Source organism: Aethalodelphis obliquidens, unplaced genomic scaffold, assembly GCF_003676395.1.
Source record: "Aethalodelphis obliquidens isolate GAN/ISIS:26980383/991018 unplaced genomic scaffold, ASM367639v1 scaffold31, whole genome shotgun sequence".
In the NCBI taxonomy this organism is placed as follows: domain Eukaryota; kingdom Metazoa; phylum Chordata; class Mammalia; order Artiodactyla; family Delphinidae; genus Aethalodelphis; species Aethalodelphis obliquidens.
Genome location: NW_020837975.1, coordinates 16,752,842 through 16,768,304, shown reverse-complemented (window position 1 = coordinate 16,768,304; position 15,463 = coordinate 16,752,842). Strand labels below are relative to the sequence as shown.

At 40.1% G+C, this 15,463-nt stretch overlaps 1 protein-coding gene across 2 annotated transcripts; it reads right to left on the bottom strand.

Annotated features, from left to right (window-relative positions):
• Nucleotides 1-2,550: 2,550 nt before the first annotated feature.
• ENPP4 (ectonucleotide pyrophosphatase/phosphodiesterase 4) lies at nucleotides 2,551-13,961 on the bottom strand. 2 transcript variants are annotated; one of them, XM_027127432.1, is made up of 4 exons: nucleotides 13,626-13,961; nucleotides 7,038-7,896; nucleotides 5,657-5,827; nucleotides 2,551-3,626 (listed from the first exon to the last, which is right to left on the bottom strand). In XM_027127432.1, exons 2-4 carry the CDS (start codon nucleotides 7,870-7,872, stop codon nucleotides 3,262-3,264), a joined length of 1,371 nt encoding a protein of 456 aa, XP_026983233.1. In that variant the 5' UTR covers nucleotides 7,873-7,896; nucleotides 13,626-13,961; the 3' UTR covers nucleotides 2,551-3,261. The 2 variants fall into 2 exon arrangements, with proteins under 2 accessions (XP_026983233.1, XP_026983234.1); XM_027127433.1 differs by lacking the exon at nucleotides 13,626-13,961 and adding an exon at nucleotides 13,192-13,290.
• Nucleotides 13,962-15,463: the final 1,502 nt, after the last annotated feature.

The following is a 15,463-nucleotide window of genomic DNA, read 5'->3' as shown; positions in this document are numbered from 1 at the left end:
GCTTTAAAAATCTGGTTAAATGTTGCAAACTGAATCCTGGTTTTAAAAAAATTGTAATGAATGCCTAGGTGGATTTTGCAGTATTACTAAGTCATGTCGACATCTATCACAGTATGTATATTTTGCGAGAAGGTGACAAATTAAAAAGTCATCAGTGACATCACATTGTATATTGAATAATTGTGGTTAAAATGTTTTGGTAGATTTTATTCACATAAAGTTTTTAAAATCATAACGAAGTCATAACTACGAATTCAAACAATATGGTCAAAATATATTTAACTTAAGGCACTACACACAAATTTCTTTAAAGCACACTCATGTCATTTATTTACATAGTATTTTAGGAATTTACAATACATACACATGTCCCATCTCATCTTTGTCCTTCACTTGTAGCTTTATATCCTCACAATGAAGTAAAAACCTCCAAATAAAAGGTATTAAATGCAATTATCCTTAAAGCTTACCAGATATGGGCAAGAGAAGGAAATACCCAAGAACAAGGCAAAGTTTTTTTTAATCCTTTAATGTTCCAAGTATCTTTCAATTCTTATACCAAGCTTAATGGAACAGTAACACAAAACCAGTGGTACAGAGCATTGAAATAATTCTTATTCTATTGCTGTTTACCAGAAAAACTTGCACATTAAGAATAGCAGCAGAACTGTCCCTACATTTACATAAGTAAATGTACTTATTCTGAATTCACTCACTGAATTAACAAACTTACTAAAAAGTTTTCCTATTACCTTTGAGTATTGTTGTCATAAACAGTTAAATCTTTCCTGGAGCCAAATACTTTCTACCACCCAGAAAACACAGAAGCATATTAGTCAATTATTTAACAAAATACACACCAAGTGAAAAAGGCTGGCTTTACTGAAATATTTTCTCAGTGTACTAGAGCAGTCATTGGCTTTAAGTGATCATTTTTAAATATACAACTGAATTAACATAAAGTTCAATATAATAATATATAAACGTCTCTTTGATTAAATACTCTTCTTGTCCCATCAACATATACAAAAAACATTTACAACTTTAATTCAAGTTAGTATTTTGAGAATGGAATAAAGAACAAGACAAATAATAGGTCTTCTGTTCAAAGGGCTGAGACACTGCTGGGGCATCCCTTCCTATTCCATCCTCCATAAAATCCACTCACAGGTTGCATGCTATGGACCGACTTCTGAAACTCATAACTGCCAATCAAGCCAGTACAACCACTAAAGCTCACACCACTGCAAAGACCAAGCTCTCCTCAATTAGTATTTTAGACATTTCAAAAAAATGCTCACTGCTTTAAATGTGACTGTTCTCCTGTCTTTTTTTTTTTTTTAATGGAAATGGAAGTAGAAAGAAATTTTTCTATTATTTTGTTCAGATCAACGATTAACCTTTAGGATAACTTTTATGTGAGGCAAAAACATCAGAAATAAAATCTGTCAAAAAGCAAAATGAGTCCTGGTGGTTTTATTTATTTATCATGCTGTTCTTAATACAGTCACCTACGACTGCATGCATGGACTATTCATGCAGGGTGTAGAAATGCTTCTCAAGAACCCCAAGTACAATGGGTACCAAATACCGGGATCAGGAGATCAGCAGTGACCACAGGATGAATTACGTTTGACGACTGGCACCACTGTTCTTGACCACCACGGATAATCAGCATTTAAGTGGGCTGCATATTTACTGTAGATTATCTTTGTATCTGTAAAACAGTTCCCTAGTTTATTTGTCAAAACTTTAAAGATCGCACTAGTAATATTAACTGCTTGCCTCAGCTGCTGATGAATGGTTCTTGAACTCAATTTTTCCTCTAATAGATGGAATCTCGTCTGCCACAATTCAGTTTCTTCCTACTAATCATGATTGTTAGAAGGTACCACTTAGCAAAGCTAGGATAACAGTTATTCACAACAAATCCTTCGCTCTGAACAAGTATGTTTTAAAAAATATGAGCGGAGTGGTTATTTCTATGAACCAAATATGGGAGAAAAACGCAGAGGCAGCGTTCAGGCTACTGAAGGTTAACAGAGTCCTGAGAGTTTCTTCAGCCACTTAACGCATGATTCATGTAAAAGATCAGAAGATACTAAATTCCATTTTAAATTTAGCTGCGCTATAGCCTAAAAAGTAAGGCATAAAATTCCCAAAGGTAAATAGAAAAATCTCTTTTCCTCATTCTGACCCAATCAAAACCAGATTCGTATCAGGTCATACATTTCTCGGCAGCACCTGGAGACCTCTGGTTACAAAAAACATGAGAAAGTTAAAAATGGTAACAAAAATTAATGAATTTTTAAAAATTATGATTTTACCTTGTGAGTTAGAAGAAAGTACACGAAAGTGAAGTGCAATTATAACCTTTCCTGAGAGCTGGGTTCTATGGGGATGTGGGAGGCTGCTCCCAGGCCACTCACCTCCCACCACCTGCTGTAAGTCACACAAAGTGTACACACATACATGCAACACACTGGTACGTACATACACACAACTAAATAACTTACACAAAGGCATTGAGTACAAAGTGAGGAAAGCACGTTTCCCTATTTTCTTAGTCTCTTCTTAGCAATACTCTTCAAAAGGTTTAACTTTTGAGGCCTCAATAGCTTAAGGGTCTTAACAAAGACACACTGGTGAAGAAGACTTAGGCTTTGTATCACGGGGTCTTTGCTTGTTTTTTATAATAGTTTTTCTTAAAATAATTTCTTCATATGCTAGATCTTTTCTGCCTGCTTGATCCATTTCAATTAACCATCACAGAGAATTTCCTACCTCAAGGGTTTACTTGGGATACAAACTCTATTAAAGGCACATATAAAAATATAGGAAAGTTTTCCTTCCTGATACACAAAATCCACACATTTTATAAAGATTTCTGTTGTGTAATTTACAAATGTAAAAATTTATTCAAAAAGCATACCCACTAAATTTTTGCATATTTTCATCTATAGATGTGTCTAATCTTCGTTGCAAAAAAAAAAAAAAGGGCAAAGGCAGTATTTTTCTTAAAAAAAACCTTTCTAGTTAGGGAAACAGTTGGTGTTAACTAATGATTTACTAGCAATGTTTTCTACGGTCAGAGTTTTTTGTATTAGCTAATGCCGCAAAACAAAACACAAGGAAAAACAAAATAATTGTAGCATGCTTGGTCTAAGATCTTTGTCTTTCAAAGTATACTTTTTCATAGTTGTAACACCATTCCTTGGGTGTGTCCTAATCACAGCCACTTTGTATAAACCCCAGCACATGTCACCCAATTAAAGGATCATCGTCATCATCTTGTAGCTGAAGTCGGGAAAATGGCCGGGGTCCAGAGAGTCTATTCTGCATGATTATGATGAGGCAGGTCAGAGTGGTTAAGACCAAGAGCGCACCGATAACAATTCCTATGGCTTCTGGGAGATTAATGCACCACTGGTCCACTAACAAACACTTAGTGTGGCCGAAGGTTCCATTATTGGGATGTGGCTTTAATCCCAGGATGTGGCACATCATTGGGTAGATATCCACAATGTTAATGGTGCTGTGCTGGTAGCCTTTGTGAAATGCAGGACCGTGGGCAGCTAGAAATGGATTCATACTAGGCAAAGAATTATCGTAACCATGGTCACCTACTGGAAAAGAACAAGATGATGTCAGTAAATAAGAGCAGCTTTTCTACCACAAAATAACTTGCTTCTAGTGTAAATACACTGCATTCTTGCCAGTGTCATTCCCATTAAAATTCTGATTAGTTGGGCCAAACAGGTGCCAGCAGTACAATTTTCTGTTTTCTTCAAGTCACAGCCACGTCCTCTATTTCACACACACACCACCCCCACCTCTTCTCGATCCGTCATGACCTCAGGCTTTAAAACTCTCTCTCAGTCCCAGCCCCACGTATTTCACCTGCCAGTGTCCAGCACTGTTTGCGCAAGCCCACTGCAAACAGCACCAGTGATAGAAAGAGTGGGCGGCCTGAGGGTCCTGAGTAACTGGGGAGAGCAGAAGTGAGTAAAACCAGTGAGTGGCAAGGAAGTTAGCCTGAAGCCTGACCTACGTCAGCTGCTCCTGGACAAGACATAGGATGTGGAATACACCACTGGTCTACTGACAGCTGATGGACACCTCAGCATCTGGAGGGCCAGGGGACTGAGCACGTTACGGAAGGGATTCTTGCCTTGAATGTGACGTCTAACCTGGTGACTCCAACTTGTAACTCTAGTAAAAGTCTAACTCAAAGAAAAACCTGATGGTCCCTGATATCATTCCAATACCAGATTCTCAAGCTTTTGCTTTATTTTTTAAAATATTGCCTTTTAATGCAGACCAGTTACATTTAATAAGCTCCTACTTCCATATGAAGTGCAGGTGACTAAGTGATGAGTGGATCAGTGTTACATATTCTTTAATTGTATGTTTGAAATATTTCATAAGAAAAACAACCCACGTGACCAATACAATAAAAAGCACAATATAACATTATATATAGGTATTATGATTTCAGTAATATAAATGTATATGATTATAATGTGAATAATATAAACCATATGATTTAATAATAAAAATATGCATTTGTATGTAACAGAGAAAAAGATTAGAAGGAGGAAAACACCCACAATTAACATCTGACTGTACTTCTGTATCGAAGGATCATGGATAGTTTTTGTTCTCTTTTCTGAACTTTTCTGTATTTTCCAAGTTTTCAATAATTAGGATACAACGTAAGTATCAATAATATATCAACTCTAATGGCCCTCAGTCTCATCCTTGCCTGATGCGTCTGAACTGCTATAGATCAGGGATCTGCAGACTACAGCACCTGGCCAAATTTAGCCCTCCGCCTGTTTCTGTAAAGGAAGCTTCATTGGAACAGCCCATGTCAGTTTGTTTATGTATTGCCTGTGGCTGCCTTCCCACTATAAAGGTAGGATTGAGTAGTTGAGACAGAGACCAGCTGTCCCACAAAGCCTAAAATATTTACTATTTGGCTTTTTACAGAAAAATTTTCTGACCCCTGCTATGGTTTACAAAATCAGATTTTTGAAAAATGTACTTGAATTGAATTTTCCTTATGGGCAAAAAGCTGTAATTCTCCCCTATACATTTCTTCAGTCTGAGGAGAGATTTTGATCCATCTGTTTTGTTTACTTGGTCGATTTTTGCTTGCATACTTTCTGGTTCTTGCCCAGTGTTCTAACTAGCTGTAGCACTCAGGTAAACAATTTCATCACTGGGGAAAGACTTAAGGTTACCTGGACACATTTTTTTAACACAAAAAAAGAAAAAAGGATTTGAACTAGCTAATCTCTCCCCCTTCACTTTGTTTCTTGACTTCTCTTTTATTTTCTTTGTTTCTTTACTACTCTCTTATTTTTACAAATCAAGAGAACCAGCCTTGAAAGTTACTGCCAGTAACTGAAGTTTTTGTAAAAAAGTAAAACTACTCCTTCACCCTTAAGATCACCCAACCTTCTAATCTAAGGATGAAACTGTGGTTTCTAAAAATGGCTCTCAGATGAAAACCTGAGAATCACCTAGTTGAAAATCAAACTAATTATACTGTGTGGACATCTCTAAATGAAAGTATCCTGTTGGTGGAACAACGTCCCGATGTGTGATTTGTCCCTAGGAGTCAAAAGGAAAATTCTAAATCAATACTTACATTTTAGTGATGATTTATTTAGCACAATTGTCCAGCCTTCATCAGCCATCAAAATAATAGGTTGAATTCGATCATTATGTTGGTAATGAAACCTGGCAGGAATGTCTTCTTTGAGATAAACATTCATGTGAGGGTCACAGACTTTCAGTTTGTTATAAACCTTTGTTCTGTCTGGAAGAAAAGGAAACAGCAAAGGAAAAAGTCATGTTGACTGATAAGGAAAAAATATTTCTAACTAGAATAACTGGAAATAAGTCCTGAACAATGTTATCTATTAAAGCCCTTTAATCATTAAAAAAACAGAATAATAATGATGTAACAGTGTTGGGGACACACACACACACACACACACACACACACACCTTTCCAAGCATTCACGTATCTCTCTTCATTTTGTGATTATCCCTGGTGGACTTTTATACAAAGAGGACAAATTTCACATCTAGCTTCCTAAGTAAATATAAACTAATTACATATTACTGCTAACTACTAATTCTAAGATTGGTAGACGAAAGGTATATCTCACACAAAAGTCCAAGATGTTTTTTAAGGATAAAAATTTCCTTTTTCCATTAGTGTGAATAAGTAAGAAATATATCAACAAAGACCTACTGTATAGCACAGGGAACTATATTCAATATCTTATAATAACCTATAATGGAAAAGAATCTGAAAAAGAATATATATATATATATATATATGTGTGTGTGTGTGTGTGTGTAAAACTGCATTTTGTTGCTGTACACCAGAAACCTTATAAATCAACTATACTTCAATAAAAAAATAAAAATTAAAAAAAAGAAATACATCAAAAAGCAAGGAGGGACTTCCCTGGTGGCGCAGTGGTTGGGAATCTGCCTGCCAATGCGGGGGACACGGATTTGGAGCCCTGGTCTGGGAAGATCTCACATGCCGCGGAGCAACTGAGCCTGTGCGCCACAACTACTGAGCCTGCGCTCTAGAGCCCGCAAGCCACAACTACTGAGCCCGCGTGCCACAACTACTGAGTCCACGTGCCTAGAGCCCGTGCTCTGCAACAAGAGAAGCCACCGCAATGAGAAGCCTGCATGCTGCAATGAAGAGTAGCCCCTGCTCGCTGCAACTAGAGAAAGCCTGCATGCAGCAACGAAGACCCAACGCAGCCAAAAATAAATTAATTAACTTAAAGAAAAAAAAGCAAAGAAATAATCCCTTTGAACCTAAACCTTAAGCTAACTGCCTAAAAACTTATACATCAGGGGGAAAACATAATCCCGCTCTGAGTGAGTATAGGAGTGTATGGCTGTGAACTACAAAACGTCTGAGCTTCGTTCTTTTACAAAACCCTTCCTCCTCAATCAACCGCCCCATTCAAATATTCCTTGGCTAAAAGTTTACTTACTTATTTTGGGAAGTATTGCAGCAACGGGGGTCAAGTCTACAAGAGTGTAGTCTGAGGGGTCGATGCAGCGATCCAAGTTTATCAGCTTGTCCTCAGAACACTGGGTCATCCCATGATCACTTGTAATGATCACATTAAGATCTTCCCACAGTCCTAACACCTTGAGTTTGTGAACTAGCTCCCCGATATGGTCATCTATTTCTTTCAACACTCGGCGCATGTTTTCTTTATCTTCAGGGCCATATTTGTGGCCACTTGCGTCTGGCTCTTCCCAATAGAGTGTTGCAAAGGTGACAGGTGGGTTCGAATTGCTCAGCCACGTGGAGACGTTACTGAGTCTCTCCTCAAATGACACTGAGGGGCTGTAATTCATGAAATAGGAAGGTGTGGTATTGTGAATGGGCACGTCGGTACCAGGCCACATAGCAGCAGCACTTGATCTGTTTTCCTGAAGCTGGTTGGTCACCCAAATAGGGACTGCCTCATTCCACCAAAAAGGATCCTTGTCATTACTGTCAGAAAAATGTTTCTTTGTGATGACATCATACATGGAATTAGCCACAATGCCATGGCTTTCTTCATACAGGCCTGTCACGATGCTGTAGTGGTTTGGAAATGTTTTTGTGATAAAGGCATTTTTAACCTGCTCTACCAAGACACCTTCTTTGATAAAATTCTGGAGATGAGGAAATTCATAGTTGTGTAGATAGTCAGCTCTGAAGCCATCAAAGGATACCAGTAGTAACTTGGGTGGCAAAGTACAGGAAGAGTTCCCTCTACAACCAGTTATAAGTCCAGAAAACAAACATATCAGCAATAACTTCATAGTGAACATGCTGAAGGAGGGTAGTCAGGGTTCCTAAAATATAAAAACACAATTCATAAGTAGTAATGCTATTTGAGTTGGATTAGGTTTCAGAAGTTTAGTCATCGGGAGAAGAAAACCAACATTTATAAACTTTTTATACACCAGCTTTACCTACATCAACTTGAAAATTAAATAATGTCACTTACTGAAAGATAACTGAATAAAGATAAAGTGGGAAAAAATAAAAATTGCCTTTACTTGTCCAGTTGTATGTCCTGCCCCATTTTTCATGCTCTGAAGGGGATATGGGTCGTTCTTGTGCCCCATACCAATGGGCTGCCTTGTTTGTTTGCAGCAGCAGAAGTTATTCTAAAGGTTTAATAAGAACAAACGAAGAAACAAAAACAACCCTTTTGCACAAAACAGAAATAACGCCAAGCTTTCAGAGGCTCCAGGGAGGGCGATTATTTTTCTAGTTTCATGACTGGTACCCTATAGTTCCTTTCAATCCACAGAAATAGGGGGTGGAAACTCTACCATACTGGCTCATCATCAGTTCCTGTTGAAAAATACTGGCATGAAAAAGGGGAGTAAGTAATAAATACTACGTGAGGAAAAGGTCCCACCTCAATCTGAACCTGCCCAATATTCACAGGAGGCTGACAGACAGACAAAGCCTACAGGAACTTGGATGTCACGGTAGTTTCTGAGGAAATGCAACAGCTGTTGAAATGCATTTCATCACCACATCCCTTTTAAACTTCCTTTTTACTGTCAAAGACGTACAGTTGGCCCTCCATATCCACGGGTTTTACATCCATGGATTCAACCAACCGCGGATGGAAAATCCAGAAGGCTGACTGTATTCGTGTACTATTGCCACTTTATATAAGAGACTTGAGCACCTGCAGCTTTTGGTATCTGCTGGGGCTCCTGGAACCAATCTCCCTGCGGATAATGAGGGGCCACTGTAACTATCCTGCCTACCACCCTAGGCTCAGAGCGCTCCCTGATTTTTTGGTTCTTTTTTTAACAATCTACTGATTACAAAAAAACAGATTTCCCCAAACAAATCTCCCTACCTTCAGACTCTATCTTCTTTGGTTCCTAAGCAAATAGGAGATGTCATTTAGGTAGAGTGAGTCTCCGCTGCTGCCGTACTTCTTTTTTTATTATTTTTTAATTTTTTTGCCACGCCAAGAGGCCTATGGGATCTTAGTCCCGTGACCAGGGATTGAACCTGTGCCCTCTGCATTGGAAGTGCAGAGTCTTAACCACTGGACCGCCAGGTAAGTCCCCTGCCACACTTCTTCAAGTCCCCAGGGCCTCCTGTCCAGAGCCCTTCCATCTCTTAACTGACCTTCCTACCTCGATCACCGTCCCCTTATTCACCCAACATCCGCTCCCAACTTAACCTTCCCAGGAATAGCCCTGTCCATGACATTTCCTTGATAAAATCAGTATTCAAAGTCCCCCAGCCTATACAGAAACACCTCTGCCTGGCATTCAAGTCCCTCCATTATCCAGGCACAACTCACGTACAAATTACTATGAAACAGTTACAGAAATCATGGTCAACCTTAATTCCCTTTTACCACACATTGCTGTCACAGTCTGTCTGAGATGTATTACAGAGACAATAATCGTTTATCTAGGTGACCTATAGGTGACCTATAACAGCTCTTCAGTAATAATTTGTGTTTCCAAACCTCTTAAAGTTACTTTCTACACATGAAATCTTTGCCCAAATACTCTCTTAGGTCAATAAAAAAAAAATCATTCAATAAATAATATAACTGAAGTCTATAACACCAAAATTTATGTATGTGCCATTTATCAGAGGACAAGGGCTTTATACTTTTCAAACATAAAATACTCAAAATAGGGGCATAAATAATCAAAACAACGAATCTGGCTGTCATCTTGGAAGAACAAAGACGAGCTTGAATGAATTCTGTTCTACAACACCACGATTTCTTGTAATGCTGCGCTTGAGACCCATACATCATAAAGCATTGTTTTTAAAACTAAGCCCTTTGAGGAATCATGTCACAGTATGTCTAAAACTTTTCCAACGGAGTTCCTCTAAGAGCAGAGGGGTGCCGAGACAACTGTATATCCACGTGCAAAAGAATGAATTTGGACCCCTCAGCTCATACCATGTACAAAAATAAACTCAAAATGACCAAGATTAAGAGCTAAAACTATAAAACTCTTAGCAGAAAATATAGGAATAAGTCTTCATGACCTTGAGTTAGGCAAAGCCTTCTAAGATACAGCATCAAAAGCACAAGTGACGAAAATCATAAATAAATAAATTGGACTTCACCAAAATTGAAAGCTTTTCCATTTCAAAGGATATAATAGAGAGAACAGAAAACCCACAGAACGGGAGACAATATTTGCAAATCATATATCTGGTAAAGGATTTATATCTAGAATATATAAAGAACTGTAACAACTCTAAAAGTTAAATAATCCAATTAAAAAATGAGCAAAGGATCTGAAAAGATATTTCTCCAGATATAGAGATGGCAAATAAGCACATGAAATTATGTTCAACATCATTAGCCATCAGGGAAATGCAAATCAAAACCACAATGAGATACCCCTTCACACCCAGTAGGATGGATATAATAAAAAAGATAATAACAAGTATTGGCAAGGATGTAGAGAAACTAGAACTTTTATACACTGCTGGTGAGAATGAAAATGGTACAGGCACTTGGAAAACATTCTGGTAGTTCTTCAAAAGTTTAAACAGAGTTACCGTACGACCCAGAAAATCTACTAGTAGGCATATGCCTCAGAGAAATTAAAACACAAGTCAATGATAAAACTTGTACACAAATGATCACAGCAGCATTATCTGTAAGAGCCATGAAGTGGAAACATCTCAAATGTCCGTAAGTGATAAATGGATAAGATGTGGTATATCCATACAATGGAATATTATTTGGCAATAAAAAGGAATGAAGTGCAAATATATGTTATTGCTTGGATAAACCTTTGAAACATTGTGCTAAGTAAAACAAAAGGCAGTCACAAAAGATCACTTATTGTATGATTCTATTTAGATGAAATGCCTAGATAGGCAAATCTATAGAGATAGAAAGTATATTAGATTTGTCTGGAGCAAGGGGTTGAGGAGAAATGAGGAGTAAATGCTCATGGATACCAGGTTTCTTTTTGGGGTGATGAAAATGTTCTCAAATTGACTGTGGTAATGGTTGCACAATTCGTAAAAATGTACACTTTAAATGAGTAAACTAGACAGTATGTGGATTTTACCTCAATAAAACCATTATATTAAAAAAAAAGAGTAGAGAGAAATGAAATTGTAATCTTAAAAGCATCTGGATTGTCCTGCCACAAAACAGGAAACATCTCTGATGTTTCATCTTACCTCAAAAATTATGTGAAATGTGTACTCTACACCACAGACCTGAGTTTTTTAACGTGAATGTGTTTCACCTCATTTCCCATGTGCAAAACAATAAAACAAAAACCTGTGTCCGCCCCTCTCTCACACAAAATACATACCAATCAAAATCTTTCTTCCCCAAATCTTGAGTGAATAGGAGGGTCAAGGCACATGTGCTGTTTACCCTGTGGTTCACTAACCCCTAGCACACTGCTGGATTCTTGTCTCCAGACTTAGAAGCACAGACAAAGTGGAAAGATTAGAGGCTCTGAAATCAGAAGGATCCCAGAACTTGAGCCCACATTTAGTAGACGGGCAACTGTGGGCAGATCTACCAGCTTCAGTTTCTGTGTTTGTAAAATGCGGATACATAAAGTGTTAAACAATATAGGCCCTCAAATTTAGTCTCTTTTTTATCCACAGTTACAAAGCTGTTATGTTAGGAAAAAAGTCTGTACCGTGACAGGCGGAATGATACTACTGTGAAACTATAAAGTAGATAGAAATAATTTAGGCTAACCTCTTCTTTTTACACAGGATGAAGATGAAGTCCCTGGATTGGCCAAACTCAGGAAGCAATTCGTAGCCTTACTGTCTGTACTCTTACGAATTTCAGGTCCTTAACAAGTTTATAAATCTAGTAACAGCGAGTTTACAAGTCTGGTTTTAATCTCCAAACTATGAACGGGACTTTTCCTGCTTTCATTAATGGTGCCTGTATCTATGTCTACTGCATTCTGTTTCATCCCAACAGGAGTGTTAAGCTATAAACAAAACACCAGTGAGAAGTTCTCAAGTATTTCCAAGGAATAAGAAAATCACTAATTGCTATATTACAAAGCACTGGGAGAAATTCTGTAATTTTTCAAACCAAAAAGATATCAAAGGGAAGGAAAAAAAGCAGAGTCACCGGAACGACACCCAGATAATCCCAACCGAAGTTGTGTGTAGTTTTCTTCAATTCAGGGCCAAAACACACTCTCCCTCATCTGGGATGACTTTCTTACTTGGATGAAATGTATCTCGGGCAATTCTCACTGGCATTCTTAGCTGAAATTGGGGGAGTGTGATAGTCAAAGGATATGATGAAAGCTATTTGCCGCCATTAGCATGCCATCTGCTCTGTAATACAAAAGCCTTATTCTAAACACTTCACAAATACTATTTATAATGAAACTCTTACACAGCTTTAAAATAAAATAAAAATAAAATAGCATTGTCTATTCACATAGATAACATTGGTGGTTTTCCCTAGATTATTATTATTAATTTTCTTGATATTCTAAAGAAAAACTAAAACTACTCTCTGAAAGACTCTTAACAACTCTAGGATTCTAAAGTATTCTTCAATTTTCCAGCACATACAAACTTTTCCGGCATCTTCAAAACAGCTATACTTAATCTTACTTTCTACATATATTATTTCTTTCTACAAAATAACTCCTTGTGTACTTCTTCTGTGTTCATCAAATTTCTCCCAAATTATATTTTGTAGCTGATTTAAAAGCAGGGAGGAGATATTTATATTTTATATATTTTAGTTATAAAATATCTCCTCCCTGCTTTTAAATTCTTTTAATTTCCTTAAAATAGCTTGGAACAACCTCTGGAAAAAAGGAAGAAAGAAAAGAAAACCGGAATATTAAAAGGAGCAGTTGACTTTCTATAGTACTGGCAAGGTTTCCAGCTTGGGTCCACCAGATGGCCTGGTGGTTAAAGAAGAAACCCTAGTGGAGTCAAGGCTGGAATAAACCTGAATCTGTTCGTGGTCACTAGCTGTGCTTCACGTCTCTGAGCAGGACTTTCCCCATCTGTATAATGGGACGCTGTGATCTCACAGGGTTGCAGTGCCCAGAAAAGGAAGCGTTATTTGTAAAATGCTTAACACAGTGCCCGGCCGATAAAAAGCACTTCAGTGTTACCTTTCTTGTTAGGTTTTCTAGGAAATTCGTTTTTAAATTTGGCTGTGTCACTCCCATCAACTCTAATCGAATACTCAGGCGGAGGTAGGTCGATCGATACCTTGGACCGCGTTCCTGTAAAATCAAACGCCCGCCCCCTCGGCCTCCACCTCCGTCCCGCCACCGCCCCCCGCCTCCACCCCATACCCCACCGTCCGCCCAGGCCGCGCCTACCTGCTCAGTTTCCTTTCCTCTTCCCACCCCGCCCTCGGCCGCCCCCAGCCAGGTACCTCCCGGCCGCTCCGGGGTCCCTCGCGGCTGTCCGCTAGGGGGATGTGTGTGTGTGTGTATCAAGGGTAGGGGATCTCACCACCTCTATTTTCAAAGCCCCTAGTGGACGGGGGAGGGGGTGGCATTTCCCTCCGGAACGCCGGGCGCGCTAGGCTCACACTCACCCGCTGCCGCCGCTTCTCTGCAGCACGCGGACCCGGCGCGCGCGGAACCCGGCGCTCCTGGGTCTTGGGAGCGACGGAGACCTGAAGGCGCAGGAGCCAGACCGAGCTCTTCCTGAGGCGCCTGCGCACTAACGGGCGCCCCTGATAACAGCCCCTTCCTCCCTGAGATTCGCGCTACCCGAGGCGCTCCGAGGGTGCTCGGCTGCCCCGCGCGCGACTGCGGAACAGTTTTACAGCTCGTGGGGACTCAGCGGGCGACGGAGTGTGACACATGTCCTCGGATTGGACACCTCAGCCGCCGTCGATGTAACTCCCTTTCCGATTGGTTGGATTCAGGTACAACCTGGAGACAGAGGCCTTGGGGGGGTCGAGTTGGATCTAGTAGGAGAGGTTAGTTCCACTCTCCTGCCACGCCCCATCTTCTAGCGTCCCAGGGCTGGTTGCCCTTCAGGGGACCTGAAACACAGCGAGTCCCTGAAAGGGCACCTGGATATTGTCAGCCTCAGGCTTACTGCCATTCTCCGTTCGCCCCTAGTTAACATGCACCTGGCGGTAAGGTGTCTGCAGGAAAAACGACTTTGGCAGCCCCAGGGCCCAGCACGAGCAGCTTTAGCCAGTTCCAGTTACTTGGGAAAAATACAGTGTGGCTCTACCAAAGCAGTATGTGTCCGTGTTGCTGGAGAAGTGATCACCGTATTACACGCGAATTGAGTACTAGGCAATTTATGAGTAAGGTTGCAAGAAATACAGAAACACGGTCCTTGCAGTAGGGAACTAGGAATGGCTACCAGCTGAGAAATGGGCGTTTCTTTTTAACACGCGTGTGGGTCTGGAGCTTTAGTGTAGAGCCATTACCAAGACCCCAGAGTCTGGAAGCAGCTGCAGAGACAATCTGGGGCTGGATATTTTCTGTCGATTATTAGTTTGTACCTTCAGAAGTTAATTCCAGTTTCAAAGCTCAAGGCTGGCCTATGCACTGGTGAATTGGGGCATCTTAGATCCGTCCGTGGGCTGCCAGAGCTGGAAGGAGTGGCAGAGGCCACGCTGTCCAGTCCCTGCGATCTGCCAGACCTGAGTTTGAATCCTCACTCAGCAGCTGAGCAATCCTGGGCCAGTATCTCCGCCTGTTTGAGCCTCCATGCCCTCATCTGCAAAACAGGCCCCCTTACAGTACTAGCCTCTTCGGGTTATTATCAAAAAATGAGATAAAACAGTAAAGTACTCAGCACACGTGCTAAGTGTCAGTGATTGTTATTGCTATGACCAGAAAAATGTTCCTCGACGTGAACAATGGTCAGGGGAAAGCTGAGCTCTGGGGGAAATTACATGACATACAACTGAGTTAAATTTAAACGTCCTGGCATTTGGGGCGTAAGATTATGCATGTCCCGTTTGTTCATTCACTGGGTACAAGACTGCATAAAGAGTAGACAGAAACCGGCTGCCGTATACGTCAGGTGGTGATGGAGACAGCTGCTGTACGGGCATCAGAAGAGAAGGGCTCCCTTCAGTCACTGTCCCTGCCCCTGCCCATGTGACTGGGTCAGATCAGGGAGTCCTATGCAGCCTGGTCTCCCCTGTAAGATAACGTGGTCAAGAACAGAGGGACAGAATGATTCATAAGGATCTTTTTGTCCCAAGCATCTGTTATCCTACAAATATTTACTATGTCAACCACAAATGAAAATCTATTTCAGATGCTTAAATAATAAGGATATTTCTCATCTCACAAAACAGGAAGGCCAGAGGTAGGGCAGCCTTCAGAACTGGTTGAATTAGCAGCTCAACAATGTCACCGTGTCCTGAGTTCTTTCTAACTCCTCATGGAGCTATTAACA

What these genes read in the sequence shown, in the direction of transcription:
- ENPP4 (XM_027127432.1), bottom strand. Translation starts at nt 7,872, where the DNA reads ATGTTCACTATGAAGTTATTGCTGATATGTTTGTTTTCTGGACTTATA. An exon ending in TGCAATACTTCCCAAAATAA is followed by an intron (nt 5,828 to 7,037) that starts GTAAGTAAACTT and finishes CTTTTCTTCCAG; the next exon opens with ACAGAACAAAGGTTTATAAC. An exon ending in AAATAAATCATCACTAAAAT is followed by an intron (nt 3,627 to 5,656) that starts GTAAGTATTGAT and finishes GTTCTTTTCCAG; the next exon opens with TAGGTGACCATGGTTACGAT.